Below are 13,882 nucleotides of genomic sequence, written 5' to 3'. Positions count from 1 at the left end.
CCGCCGCCCCCGGGCGCCCACTCTGTGCCTCGTGCTGGGGACACAACGGGGAAGACACAGGGCTGGCCCTCTGGGGGCTCCGAGGCCGGGAGGGGCGGCAGGTGTGCGCGCTCCGAGCACCCGACGCCGGGCGGGAAAAGGGCCCGGCCCCGCCTGGGGCTGGGGAGGCCGGTGCCAGGCACCGCCTCTGCGAGGCCCCTGTGGGAGAAGGCACGGGACAGGGCAGGAGGGAGAGATGGCGGCCCACTCCCGCGGTGCTAACCAGTACTACTCCCTAAGGTGCTGTGGCAGGGCCCGGTGCCAGCCCCCACAGACGTGGACCCGGGGGAAGGTGGGCAGGGCGAGGGCAGGGCTGGGAGCGGCCCCCAGCTCACCTTGAGGATCTCATTGGAGCCGAAGCCAGACAGCATGAGGGTGTCCCGCTCCATGTCCAGGATGGCACAGGCCACCAGTAGGTGCAGATTGGGGCCAGGGAGCCCCGTCCACAGCACCTGGAGGCGCCGGAGGCACAGGGAGGTCATGGCCCAGCTTTGCCTGAGGTCACACCCAGGTCTGCCGCGCCCTCAGCCCGTCTCCACCCGGCCTCCACCCCTCCCGGGACAGGAGTGCCCACTCCTTCCTCCTGAGGCCTCCCACCCAAGCCGGCAGGCGCACCTCCCACAGCCGAAGGACATCCGGGAAGGGGAATTCCCTCTTGAACCAGATGAGCAGCCACCGGAAGCAGAAGCAGAGAGAGCCAGAGTCCTGGGAGTCTAGGGGAGGACAGGGGGCCCATTCTCAGCCGTGCCTACAGCTGACGCCCCAAGAGATGCAAGCTCCAAACCGACTTGGATCCCGGGTCAGCCACAACGAGGCTGACATTTGCACAGAGACTCTAAGATGTGACCCTGGCTGCGGGTCCCTCCCCAAGTCTAGGCGGGTACCTTACGCCCAACTCGGGGACTTCCGAGGTGACGACCACTGGGTGTCAGCCAGACCTTTCCCAACCTGCCTTCCACATTCCAGACCAAGGGTGCCACTTCCACATCTTCCACTGACACGAAAGGATGCAGTATACCCAGCACACCCCAGGAAAACAGAATCTCTGCACTCCATGCTGATGAAAGCTAAGGAAATCGGCCCTCCTAAAAACACTGCTAGAAAAATCTGATCTGGTGTGGTAACTCTTCAAAAAAGCAATGATGAAGGACAAACATTTCTTTTTTTTTTGAGTCAAGATCTTGCTCTGTCACCTAGACTGGAGTGCAGTGGCACAAGCATCGCTCACTGCAGTCTCAACATGCTGAGTTCAGATTATCCTGTAGCCTCAGCCTCCTGAGTAGCTGGAACTGCAAGTGTGCACCACCACGCCTGGCTGACAAATATTTCAAAAGCTGTGAAAACAAGGACTGTCCCGGACAGAATTCCTGAACAGAATTCCACTTCTTGGAACTTAATCTAAAGAAATTATCCAGACAATCCATCATGATAAAAAACTGCAAATGACCCAAATGTCCAGCAGTTCAGGTTAAACCAATTCTACTTAATGGCACAGAGAAGGAGCTCACATCTGCATGCACCAGGAAGTGACATTTTTCTTCTTTTTAGTCGGAGTCTCACTCTGACACCCAGGCTGCAGTGCAGTGGCACACTCATGGCCACTGCAGCCTCAACCAGCTTGGTTCAGGTGATCTTTCTGCTTTAGTCTTCTAAGTAGCCTCCACGTCCAGCTAATTTTTTAATTTACTGTAGAGACAAGGTCTTGTCAAGTTGCCCGAGCTGATCTTGAATCTGTGGGCTCAGGCAATCCTCTTGCCCCGCCTCCCAGAGTGTTGGGATTACAGGCGTGAGCCACATGCCCGGCTAGGAAGTTTCAGACTTAGTTTCCTCTTCAGTGAGGTGAAGCCCAGAATATCTCAGCTGCCCCAGGGATTGGAATCCCATAAAACTTCAATGAATTAACTTAGTATTGCAATGAAAAAAATAATGCAGTTAACAAGAACTTTTACTTTATTTTCTTTATCTGAATTTCCTGCATTTTTTTTTTCTGAATTGGAGTCTCACTCTGTTACCCAGGCTGGAGTGCCGTGGCACACTCACAGCCACTCCAGCGTCAACCTGCTGGGCCCCAGCAATCCTTCCACCTCAGCCTTCCAAGTAGTCATAACTACAGGTGCGTGCTACCACATCTGACTAATTTTTTAATCTGTTGTAGAGACAAGGTCTCACCAAGTTGCCCGGGCTGGTCTTGAATTCATGGGCTCAGGCAATCCACTCACCTTGACCTCCCAAAGTGCTTAGATTACAGGCTGAGCCACCGGCCTGCTTTTTTTTTTTTTTTTGAGTTGGAGTCTCACTCTGTCACCCAGACTGGAGTGCAGAGGCGCTCCCTGCCACCGCAGCGTCGAACTACTGGGCTCTGGTGATCCTTCCACCTTAGCCTTCCAAGTAGCCGGAACTACAGGTGTGTGCTACTACACCTGGCTATCCTTTGATATATCGTAGAGATGAGGTCTTGCCAAGTTGCCTGGGCTGGTCTCCAACCCGCAGGCTCAAGCAATCCACTCACCTTGGCCTCCCAAAGTGCTGGGATTACAGGCTGAGCCACTGAGCCCGGTCACATTTTTTTTTTTTTTTAATTAATAGGAGTCTTACTCTGTCACCCAAGCTGGAGTGCAGTAGCACAAAAACGGCTACCACAGCCTTGACCTCCTGGGCTCAGGCTATCCTTCCACTTCAGCCTTATGCGTAGCTGGGACTACAGGTGTGCGATACCATGCCTGGCTAATTTTTTATTTTATTGTAGGGACGAGGTCTTGCAATGTTACACAGGCTGGTCTTGAACTTCCGAGCTCAGGCAGTCTCTCAAAATGCTGGGATTACAGGTGTGAGTCACCATGCCTGACTCTTTTTTTTTTTTTTTTTTTAACATTGAACAAGTATTGAAGAAGAAAAATTTTAAAGCAGGAATGTAGCAGTCCCAGCCCCAGGGGCCAGGGAACCTGTTTCCAATCCCTGGCTCAAAGTGAGCAGCAGCTAGGTGGAGATAAGAAGGGGAAGGAGCCACACCGTGGTCCTCCTTTCTGAAAAGTACCCAGCTGGTTAAACCAAAGTTAAAGCCCAAAGGGATCAAGGTGGGCATGAGGGTGCAGTTCTCTGGCACACAGCCTCTAACAGTGCCTGCACACCTGCATTTGTTGAGGTTTTGCTCCAAACTGCAACTCTGTCTTTCACATAAGTTTTAGTTTCTGGATACGGTACGAATGCTTCTCTTGTTTGGATCAGGAGCCTATGTCCAGGACGCCACCTGTGGCTGCTACCAGAGACTTTTAGACAAGGTCTGTGGCCCCACTGTCTCCTGCCCACCTGCCCAAGACACATACCTAGGAAGTCACAGAGCGGGGGATCCAGCACCCTCAGGAGCAGCAGAAGTTGCCCGAGTTGCCGCTTCATGGTCTCCTGACTCTCTTCAAAGTTTCCTTGCTGTGGGAGGGAGGGAGGGAGGGAGGCCTGGTGAGGAGCCGGACCCCTGATCCCTCGAGGGGCCTGTCTCTGCCCCCGCACTAAGCCTCACCACAAGCTCCATGAAGCCACAGAAACACCAGAAGGCATCCACCTCATTCTGAATGACGTAGAGGATCGGGGAGAGAAGGTCACTCATGCCTTGGACGTAGCCTGGGGGGACACGGGGTCAGGCCCTCGGTGTTCCTGGGAAAGACCCGCCCCATCCCGCCCTGGGCCTGGTGCCCTACCAAGGTCGAAGTGGTACATGCAGTACGTGAGGAGGATGTCGTTCAGGAGGCCAAGCCCCGGGTTCTCGGGGCCCTCGTAGAATTTGTTGGTTCTGTCAGTGCGGCTCACATCTCTCTCTGCGGGGCCAGGTGCAAAGGGGAGAAGAGTGAGCTGGCCCGTCCCTCTGGCCACCCCTCCTCCTGGTGGCAGCCCCCAACCTCAGACTCGCTCTGGGCAGAGAAGAGGAGCCAGTTCTAGAAACCATCACCCTGCTGTGAGGTGCCGGGCTTCCTACTCATCGGCTGGCCACATCCCCCTATGGGGGGAAGCTGAGGCCCAGGGAGGTCACATCACCCACCCAGACCTGAAGGCAAGCAGAAGACTGAGCTGAGATGTGACCCAGGGCAGCCTGACCCCTCCTCCCCCACCCCCCTTGTCTCCCTGGCCACTGCCACCACGGCTCACCCACTTCCCCCCGAGATGACCTCACCTCTGGTCCTGGGGTCGGGGGTCTCGCTCCATGTCTCCTTGCCCCCTCCCCAAGGCCCGCCCTGCCCCCATCCCACCCTCTGGGCAGCCCCCAACACCCACCGATGAGGCTGCGGTACCCATGCAGGAGTGAGTTCCTCCGCTCCTGCTCAGGGCTCACGGACTTCCACTGCAGCTTCATGCGGAAGTACTCGTCCCTGGAGGCAGAGGGACAACACACTTGGACACCCCTCAGTGCCGCTCCCAGGGGAGCCCCCGGATGCCTGCCAGCCTGGCGCCACCTCCTCATCCTTCAGGGCTCAGGCCCCCGCTCAGCCCCGCAGAGCTTCTCCCGGACCAACCAGGCAGACCCAAGCGGGTCGCCCAGTCATCCTGGCCACCACCCCGTAGGTCTCCCTCCTGACCTCTCTCACAACACAGACTTCCTTGCGGGCTGTTGATGAAAATCTATCACCCCGTACTGGACAGAGCGCTCCAGGGACAGGAAAGTCAGGCACTGCTGCATCCTCAGTGCCCGGCAGGGGCAGGACATATAGCAGGTACATGATATACTCAGGAATGAGGAGAGATGGGCCTACTGGGTTATGAAACACACTACAAAGCTGTGATCGTTAAAACAGTATGGCACAGGAATGAAAACAGCAAGAGAGACAGGAAACTGGCCATACAGGGGTGGGGACGGGTCTGGCTTGTTGGCTGCTATATCCCTTGAGGGCAGGACAGTGCCAGCCTATGGCAGGCTCACAAATAGTGTTCCAGGAACATGCACATGACTGCCTGCCAGTGCCCCTACAAAGCACTAGTGTCCTGCCTGGCAGGGAAGAGGGCTCCTGAGGACACCAGCAGCAGCTGCAGCCCCTCACTCACGTTTTCTTGCGCATGTGGGCCTTGTGCTCTTCGGCGGAGCCCTCCCAGCTGAGGTACCCCAGGAGGAACTTCCAGGCCTCACGCCGCAGGCCAGGGCTCAGACCCTATGGGCACAGGGGGCGGGCAGCTCAGCGAGGCTCCTCCCGGCCCTGCCCCAACCTCCCACCCAGCCCAGCACTCACCCCCGAGAAAATCCGGTTCTTCAGCTCAGGGACCTGCTGCAGGCGGCCCTCAGGGCCCACATGGAGGGCCCACTCCACCTCTGTGACCGGAGGGGCCCGCTCCACGGCCGGCCGGGGCCCCAGCTCCACCTGACGGGCACTGCAAGTGAGCCCAGCACACTGGCCCTTGGCCACACCCATGGGAGCTCAGAGCCCTTTTTCTTTTTTTGAAATTTTTACTTATTTAGCTTTGGGGTTGGGGTTTCACCCTGCCACCCAGGCTGGAGTGCAGTGGCACGATCCTGGCTCACTGCAGCCTCGGCCTCCTGGGCTCAGGTGACCCTCCCCCTCAGCCTCCTGAGTAGCTGGGACTATAAGTGTACACCACCACGCCCGGCTAGTTTTTGTGTTTTTTGTAGAGAAGAGATCCTCCCACCTCAGCCTCCCAAAGTGCTGGGATTACAGACATAAGCCATGGCACCGGGCCCAAAGCTCTTCTTAGCTCGACGGACAGTTAACGTTCAGGGACAGGAAGCAGCACCTTTCCTGAGTCAGCACTTACGTCACCCAGCCAGGAAGGGCCCCCCAATAATAAGAGCCATCTGGTGCTCACTGTGTCTTGCGCTTTCTATTCTTGTCCCTGTCTTCCCAAGGAGAAAATTGAGGCCCAGGGAAAACAAAAGCATGTGCCCGAGTTGACACAGCCAGAAAGTAACAGGGAGGGTCCACTCTCTACTCACACAGGAAATGACCTCGAATCCAGGCTCAGGCTCATCGTCAGGTGGGGGGGGAAGGTCAGGGGCAGCCCCCTCAGGGTGTGGCTGCAGGGCACCCCGGAAGAAGTTGGTCACTCGGGAAAAGCTGCTGAAGGTGGTGGAGTAGGGGTCCTGGAGGAAGCGCTGGGGACAAGGCCGAAGGCCAGTCATGGCCCACCGCTTCTCAGCCCGCCCTGCCCACGCCCACCAGGCCTGGGGCCAGGGACACTCACGGACACCACATTCGAGCTGTCCTGGTCAAAGAGCTGCAGGTGGTGGAAGGAGTTGGAGAGGGCAGAAGAGTCGTGGGGGAAGACAAGGTAGAGGCGGGAGTCCTGTGGGGAGCTGGGAGGTGACGCAGAGGTGAGGCACTGGTGGAGGGCCCGGAGTCCCAGGATGGCTATGCCCACCCTACACCTGTCCCAGCTGCAGCATTCCAATCGCCCTTGGGGAGTCCCTCATCTCGGGGCGGGGGTATGCTGTTATAGGGGAGACCTAAAACCAGATCTGGACCCCAGGGTGGGCCCATGACTCAGGCTGACCAATGAGGACTTTCTGCCTCCCTGGCCAGGATGACTGACTCAGGGACGAGCCAATGAGAGGCAACCCTGGGACTTTGTTGGAATGTGGGAAACAGATACTTTCTCTCCACCAGGTGGCTAAGCCAGGGCTACTGCAGACCCCAGAGAGTGATAGAAGCTCAAGAGGAAGAAAGAGCAACTCTTGCCAACGTTTTGGGGCCTGGCAATCAGTACTACCCATTGACTTCTCAGCTTTAAATGCCCATCAACTCATTTTTCCTTCTTTTGTTGTGTTTCTTTCACAGCCCTGAAGGGTCAGGCTGTGGCCATGGAGGGACAAGCCTGGTCAAAGGCCAGGCCCCAGGAGAAGGCTTACCTGGCCAACAGCAGGTATCGGCTGAGGACGCGGAGCAGGGCGCGGGTGCCCCCACGGTGAAAGTGCAGCGCGGGCAGTGAGCCTCCAGCCTGGGTCACCAGGACCAGGTAGGCCCAGCTGAGGCCTGGCTTGGAGCGGCGGATGGACTTGAGTTCGCCCAGACTCACCGAGAAAGCCCAAGAGCCCCGGGGGGAGCTGGGCTCTGCACCTAGGGGGATGGCGCCGTGTTGGGACAGGTGTTGGAGGCCAGAGGGGCCATGTCAACCCAGCATGTTCCTTCAACATAATCGTCTCATGGGACCCTACCACGAGCCACCCCCAGACCCTGGCCTCTGGGAACTCCGGTTGCCTCACATTTCCTTGGAAGCACAAGTGGGAAGCACAAGGAGCCCGGTAGACATGTGCCTGTTCCAGAACCTTCCCAGGCTCCCCACAAGCTGCAGGGTAGACACTGTATCCCTCAGCCTGGCACTCAAGGCCCCTCAGGCCTGTTCCTGGTCGCTGCCTGTCTCACCTCCAACCCACCTGTGTTCCAAATTCCACACCTAAGCTACAATAAAAGGCTAGTGGCTCCCCACACACACCTGGGGTTGCCTGCTCCTGGGTCGCACAGGCTACTGTCTTTGTCAGGGAAAAAAAACCCCAAGCATCCCTCAGAGCCAAGGTCTGGCATCACCTCATCCCGGAAGGGGTCTCCGCTCCCCAGAGAGGTCAGATGCCTTCTCTGCATGTCCCAGCACCCTGTATGACCCCAAGATCTGTCCGACCCTATAAGCCTCAAACCTGCAAAAGCAGACTCATGGGGGGGTTGTCCACAGCCAATCCAGAGGGCTGAGTGGGGTGCAACCCTGATGCCGTGTTGCACCTGGGCTGAGACAGTCCCATACCCTTCACTTCTGCTCTCCCGGGACTGAAAGGTGGCGACAAGTGGCTGTCCTGACTGAGCAGCAAAGCCCTTGAAGCCATGACCACTGAGAGCATGACGCGTCCCACTGCCCCCTAAGGGCACCAGCTCAGCCTACCTCTTGTGGGCTCTGCATGGCGGGGCTGTGGCCGCACAGTGCTGATGACAGCCCAGTCGGGTTCATAGCCTGGGTCAAAGGTCGGTTCTTCCTCGGAGGGGCAGGAGTCACCCCCACTGGAGTCCTTGGAAGGAAGAGAGTGAGGGACTGTCAGTTTCCAGATCTGAGCCTCAAGGCCACTCTGAAAGGTAGCCCCCTTGAACAAAGAGGGAAACTGAGGCACAAAGAAGGTACATCATTTTTTTTTCTTTTTTTTTTTTTAGTTGGAATCTCACTCCATCACCCAGACTGGAGTACAGTGGCACACTCCTGGCCACCGCAGTCTTGACCTGCTGGGCTCCGGTAATCCTTCCGCCTCAGCCTTCCAAGTAGCTGGAACTACAGGCACACACTACCACGCCCAGCTAAGGTACGGCATTTTCTCAGAATCAACCAGTGCAGACAGGGAGAAAGCCAGGTCTTGAACCCAAGCTCCCTGATGCATGGGAGGTAGTGCCGCATGGCAAGTAGCTCTGCAGTCAGACTGCCGAGTGCCTAAAGCCAGGTGATGATACCCACTGGGGAAGTGCACATCAAAACCAAGATAAGACACCACGTTGGTCGGGCGTGGTGGCTCAAACCTATAATCCCAGCAATTTGGGAGCCCGCAGATCCAAGATCAGCCTGGGCAACATGGTGAGACCTCGTCTCTACAATAAGTCAAAAAATTAGCTGGGCATGGTGGCACATGCCTGTGGTTCCAGGTGACTTGGAAGGCTGAGGTGGAAGGGTCGCCTGAGCCCAGCAGGTCAAGGCTGCAGTGGCTGTGAGTGTACCACTGCACTCCAGCCAGGGTGACAGAGTGAGACTCCAACTCAAAAGGAAAGAAAAGTCCACTAGAACAAGCACTATGGGGTCGTAGTGATCCAGGCCTGATATCAACCAATGAAGGCCAGTGGGCAGCGACCTCTTAAGCATCTTGTGATGTGAGAAAAACAAACTCAGTGCCTTAACCAGTCGCTGACCAAGTTTGATGTTCCCAGAAGCTGAAATGTGTCCTGACTCCTGCACATGTCCTTCTTCTGCTGAAGCCTGTCCTTGTGGGTTTCTGTGATTCAAACACAAGAGTGCCAAGGAAAACAGCAATATTCTCAAGAAAGACATTCAGGAGGCCTCCATGGTTGGTGCAAAATGCAGAATCCAGGTCGCTGCTTCACCAAGCCAGTGAAGCCAACTCTCCCAAGTTCTGGTGTCAACACTTTCCCCTGCCCCACCACTGCCAGGTCATTTGAAAGCCTGCTCAAATTGAAGAAAACTATGGCACAGAATTGCTCTTTCATCTAAAAGAAAACTGGTTCAAAATGTAGTTGCCTGCCCAGGGGGACACAGGAGAGGAAGGAAACTCATCTTTTTTTTTTTTTTTGAGTCGGGGTCTCACTCTGTCGTCCTAGCCAGAATGCAGTGGCATGCTCATGGCTTACCACAGCCTCTACCTCCCAGGCTCAAGTGATCTGTTTGCCTCAGCAATCCCAAGTAGCTGGAGCTACAGGCACACAACACCACATCTAGCTAATTTTTAATTTTTTTGTAGAGATGAGTTCTTACTATGTTGCCCAGGCCGGTCTTGAAATCCCAGCCTTAAGCAATCCTCCCACACTGGCCTCCCAAAGTGTTGGGATTATAGGTGTGAGCCACTGGGTCGAGCCACCTCCCAGACATCCTTGGGTCCATAGAACCATGGAGCTGAGGAAGGGGGAAGCCAGGTTCTCCTGGGCTCCTGGTGTCCATGATCTCTTTTAATCTCTGCTTCCAGAATGCCTGGGACTCCAGGAAAGCCCCTTGAGCTATGTCATGTTGTAAAGTCACCTAACAGGGATAGTGGTGCCTTCCTGGCAGTGTGTTCACTTAGACCAAGCGGGGTGTGTACAGAACCAAAACTTCAAGTTCCCTTGGTCATACCGTAAGGCCTGCCCTTCCCCATCCTCTCTGCCTTGTCAAATCCTATTCATCTTTCAAGACAGCTCCAGTGTCAACTTTGTCACCTCCTAAATCTGTTCCTTCCTCTCCATCCTTATCACTCCAGCTAAGGCTTCCTCCTCTCTTCCTCAAGAATGATAAACATTCCACCTCAGCCTTCCAAGTAGCTGGAACTACAGGTGTGCACTACCACGCCCAGCTAATGACATCAGCCTCCTCCCTGACCTCCCAGCCTCTAATCTCCCTCCATTCAGTCCTTTAGTCCATCTCCCACATGGCCCCTAGTGGGGATTTTCCTACCCACACCCCTCTCCCATGGTTCCCCAGGGTTACCCAGACAAAGTGCAAGTTTCTCAGTCTAGCATTTCAGATCTAACCTTCATAGAAAACTTCTCTGTGAAGACATCCAACATTCCCACGTGCCCTGAAACACACTTCCTCCTGCCGTCCCTGAAATGCCTTCTTGCCCTTTTTTGTTTGTTTTGAGCTGGAGTCTCAGTCTGTCACCCAGGCTGGAGTGCAGTAGCACACTCATGGCCACCACAGCCTCCCCATGCTGGGCTCAGGTGATCCTTCCGCCTCAGCCTTCCAAGTAGCTGGAACTGCGGGCACACGCCACCACGTCCAGCTAATGTTTTGATTTATTGTAGAGATGAGGTCTTGAGGTCTTGCCAAGATGCCAGGCTGGTCTCGAACCCTGGGCTCAGGCAATCCTTTGCCTCCCAAAGTGCTAGGATGACAGATACAAACTACCACGCCTGGCTCATGTCCTCTTTTTATCCTTAGAGTTCCATTGTCTGCCCTCCCAGGAAGAATTGGGGATCTGGAATCATATTGGGTTCAAACTACAGTTCCAACATCTCCTAGCTTTTCTGACCTCAGGAAAGGGACTTCCTCTCATTGTATGTCAGTTTCTCAAAAACAGACTAGGGATGAGAGCTTCGGCAGAGTCTGGGTCTGGCTCATCTCTGGGCCGCAGTGTTGTTCAGCACAGGGCCCAGCAGAAAGCCCCAGGAGACATCTGATAAGGGAAGCGGAGGCCCTGTGCCCGGGTGGAGGAACGTTGGCGAAATATGTGAGCAGGCTCCGTCATGTCCTGTTCTTCTCTGGATATGATGGCAGACAGCACCAGGAAAATTCCACACCCCTTCAAGCAACTCGAATCCACAGGCTGAGTTGTCCTCTTGTACTCTGGCAGGAATCTCCCAAAGAGCAAAGGGTCACCCCCTTTGCACAGCTGTGCCCATGGCCTGGAGCCTCATGGCACCTGCTCTTTCATGAATGGACATTCTCTATCCATTTCACACAGAAGGAAACAGAAGCAAAGATAACCCAGTTCTCAATCATGTTATGTATGTCCCAAGGACAGGTCTCGAATTGTACCCAAGTTCCTCAAATGTCTTCCACTGCAGAGACCTAGAAAAAAGTCAGTGAAGAAGCGGAAAGGGGGAGAAGCCTACCTTCTTGGAGAAGAGGATTTGGGTGGAATCTCCAGCCTCCTCTACAGGAGCCCAGTGCAGGAGGACGTCACTGTCCTGAGGGAGGGAGGGGGTAGTTAGAAGCGCTCTGCAAACCACACCACCAAAGCTTTGGGCTGTGAATTTCGAAGCTTCCCCACTCTCCACCCTCGGCCTTTCAAAGTCCCGCCCCCCAATTCAGTTCCCACCCCCAGCCTTCCCAAGGTCCCACTGCTGACCGCTAGACCATATTCCCACAGATGCCGCCTCCATCCCGCTCGGAGCCCAGCCTACCTTCTCCACCACACGGATGACGCCAGCGATGAGGGAGTCCGGGTCCTGATACTTCTTGGCACTGGTGTGCAGGTACACTCCTCCCTTCTCAAACACCACCTGGGGGCGGGAACCCGTGAAGGGCGGGACCCAAGCGTGGCGGAGTGGGCGGGGCCTAGGAGGGAGCCAATGGGGCGGCCCCGGGGAGGAGACCATTGCCCAGGGGATAGGACCGGGGAAAGTGGTCAAACCCAAAAAGCCTGCCCTGCGTTCGGGGAAGGGTGTGCATTCCAAGGGGGCGGGGTCGGAAGAGTTCCGAGCCGGAGGGCGGGGCTAAAAGAGAAGGTCTCCTCTGGGGCGTTGGACCAGAGGGTGACAGCGCGTTTATAAGAGATCGGTGTTTGTCAAGGCTTTGCCGGGCTCCCAGAGCGCCCGCACGGCCTGAGGAAGGAGCTGACCACTGGACAGGGTGTTTCGCGTAGACAGAAGCGAGAGAACGCGTCCTCAGTGCTTACCCTGTAGCTGGCCCCGTCCATAGCCGCCGCCTCAGGCCCCTCTAGCCCGGCCTCCTCCTTTTCCGGGTCACCGTCTCGTCACATCCGGAAATGACACTCTCCCCCCGCAAGGCCGGACAGTGGTAGCGACTCTACCCGTCCTAAAGCAGGAGTGGGTGAAGCCACCTTTCAGGATGGGGTGGCTGAATTTAGCGTTGGAGTCACATGCCGCAGACGCCAAAGGTGGAGCCAGCCAGTGAGAGTGCGCAGGCGCAGTGTTACCGCTCTCGCCACGAAGTAAACAAGTGGGCGGGCCTAAGAGCTCCACCACCCAGATCAAGCTATCCCCGAAACGCCCACTTCCTCCACCATATTGTGTACTGGCATCGAAGCCAAGCAAGTGCCATTTTGCTCGAGGGCACAGCCAAAACAGATCGGCTGAGGCCATGTTATTGCGGGGCAATCCCATCTCTCTGCGGGGCGCGACGGCGAGGTGCTGGAAGAGAGGAACGGATAAAGGAAAAGAAGGTGAGAGCAGTTGTACTTTACAAGAAGGCGCTGAGGGACTCGGGATAACGGGATGAAGCCGTCAGTGCTCCGGCAACGAAGCAGAACCAGACGAATTCCAGAGTCACCGTCGAGCGAGCAGGCTGGCCACCATTTTGAAACCTGGCAAGCCGAAGCAAGAAATGCTGCCATATTGGATCTTTGCCAGCCTTGGTGCTGAAGGGGGTAGGTTGGAGGGAGGGAGAGCCCATATACATCATGGGCAGATGAAGCTACGCTGGATGCCATGCCATTAACGGGCACCTAGCTCCTCCACTTCTGGGGAAGAAGTTGACTTTGGGTGAAGAACGTCAGATCGCTTGTCTTAGTTTACGGTGGTCATGAGTGAGCACGTGCGAGCGGCCATATTTATTGGGGGCAAATGATATGGTCTAGGCTTGTTTCTGCGCAAGCTGAAGCCTTTTTCTCACCATTTTTCTTATGGGAACCCCGATGTCGTCACTGCCTACGGGTCCGGATGAAGCCCTTGTGGCCGCCATTTTTATCTCGGGCGGCCCTATTGAGGGAGGCGGAGTATGCAGAGCGAAGGCGGGGCCACTACTCGGACGTGACGCACGGCGCCGCCATGTCTTTTGAGGGCGGCCACGGCGCCGGGCCGGCCATGCTGGCTACGGGCACGTGAGTGGAGGCGGCGTTGTGGACCGCGGTGTGGGGAGGCTTTGGCCGTCCTGAGGCCGCCAGGCGCTGGGAGGGCAGGCGGCTCACGGGAGGGGTATGGCCTGCGTAGGCCACAGGCCACAGATTGCCCAGCGACCCTTTCCTGAGCGCTGGAAAAGGTCGTCGGCGAGAACCCGAGGCAAATCCTGACAGCCTTACCTCGTGGTGCCCAGACCCACGGGGACCTTTGCCTTGGCCGTGGACCGTGTCCACGGGGTCGGGGGTTGGCTAGGGGGGCCTCGGGGCGCACCTCACCCGTCCAGAGGCGGGACTTCCGGTCCTGGCCCCCGCCTGGGCGGGACTTCCTGTTTTCCTCCTGGAGAAGCGGGTCTTCCCCGGACCCCGGGGCGCGGTGGGGACGTCTCCGAGCGGCCGTGCGAGGCCCGGGACCTTCACCCCAGCCCTGGCCACGGCGTGCATGCTCAGGTTCCGCACATCTCGGGGTGAGGGCCAGGTCCACTGGACAGGTGGGGTGGCTGGCTAGGATTCCTCATTCTTGGAGGCTGGCCTCCCCTCTTCCTGGAGTCAGTGTCCCCCTCCACCCCCCAACTCTCCTCCCCCTCGTCCTAAGGCTAG

At 56.7% G+C, this 13,882-nt stretch overlaps 2 protein-coding genes across 2 annotated transcripts in view; one reads left to right on the top strand and one right to left on the bottom strand.

The window, feature by feature from the left end:
* The window catches only part of TBC1D17 (TBC1 domain family member 17), a 13,220-nt gene extending 806 nt beyond the window's left edge, over nucleotides 1-12,414 (bottom strand). Inside the window, exons 1-16 of the mRNA XM_008055807.1 lie at nucleotides 12,104-12,414; nucleotides 11,610-11,708; nucleotides 11,319-11,393; nucleotides 7,903-8,026; nucleotides 6,881-7,088; nucleotides 6,217-6,328; nucleotides 5,969-6,127; nucleotides 5,250-5,378; nucleotides 5,068-5,171; nucleotides 4,303-4,397; nucleotides 3,732-3,848; nucleotides 3,554-3,654; nucleotides 3,363-3,462; nucleotides 655-752; nucleotides 375-491; nucleotides 5-34 (exon numbers count right to left, since the gene is read on the bottom strand). Of these exons, the coding sequence (XP_008053998.1) occupies nucleotides 5-34; nucleotides 375-491; nucleotides 655-752; nucleotides 3,363-3,462; nucleotides 3,554-3,654; nucleotides 3,732-3,848; nucleotides 4,303-4,397; nucleotides 5,068-5,171; nucleotides 5,250-5,378; nucleotides 5,969-6,127; nucleotides 6,217-6,328; nucleotides 6,881-7,088; nucleotides 7,903-8,026; nucleotides 11,319-11,393; nucleotides 11,610-11,708; nucleotides 12,104-12,124 (1,689 nt within the window). The 5' untranslated portion in view covers nucleotides 12,125-12,414. The remainder of the gene's footprint in view (nucleotides 1-4; nucleotides 35-374; nucleotides 492-654; nucleotides 753-3,362; nucleotides 3,463-3,553; nucleotides 3,655-3,731; nucleotides 3,849-4,302; nucleotides 4,398-5,067; nucleotides 5,172-5,249; nucleotides 5,379-5,968; nucleotides 6,128-6,216; nucleotides 6,329-6,880; nucleotides 7,089-7,902; nucleotides 8,027-11,318; nucleotides 11,394-11,609; nucleotides 11,709-12,103) is intronic.
* An 800-nt stretch (nucleotides 12,415-13,214) lies between these two features.
* The window catches only part of AKT1S1 (AKT1 substrate 1), a 6,425-nt gene continuing 5,757 nt past the window's right edge, over nucleotides 13,215-13,882 (top strand). Inside the window, exons 1-2 of the mRNA XM_021711244.1 lie at nucleotides 13,215-13,267; nucleotides 13,480-13,529. Coding sequence (XP_021566919.1) covers nucleotides 13,215-13,267; nucleotides 13,480-13,529 — 103 coding nt within the window. The remainder of the gene's footprint in view (nucleotides 13,268-13,479; nucleotides 13,530-13,882) is intronic.

This window comes from Carlito syrichta, unplaced genomic scaffold (assembly GCF_000164805.1).
Source record: "Carlito syrichta isolate Samal-C Ts95f unplaced genomic scaffold, Tarsius_syrichta-2.0.1 Scaffold301956, whole genome shotgun sequence".
NCBI classification, from domain to species: domain Eukaryota; kingdom Metazoa; phylum Chordata; class Mammalia; order Primates; family Tarsiidae; genus Carlito; species Carlito syrichta.
The sequence above is the reverse complement of the archived record's forward strand: the minus strand, read 5'-3'. Positions and strand labels throughout refer to the sequence as shown.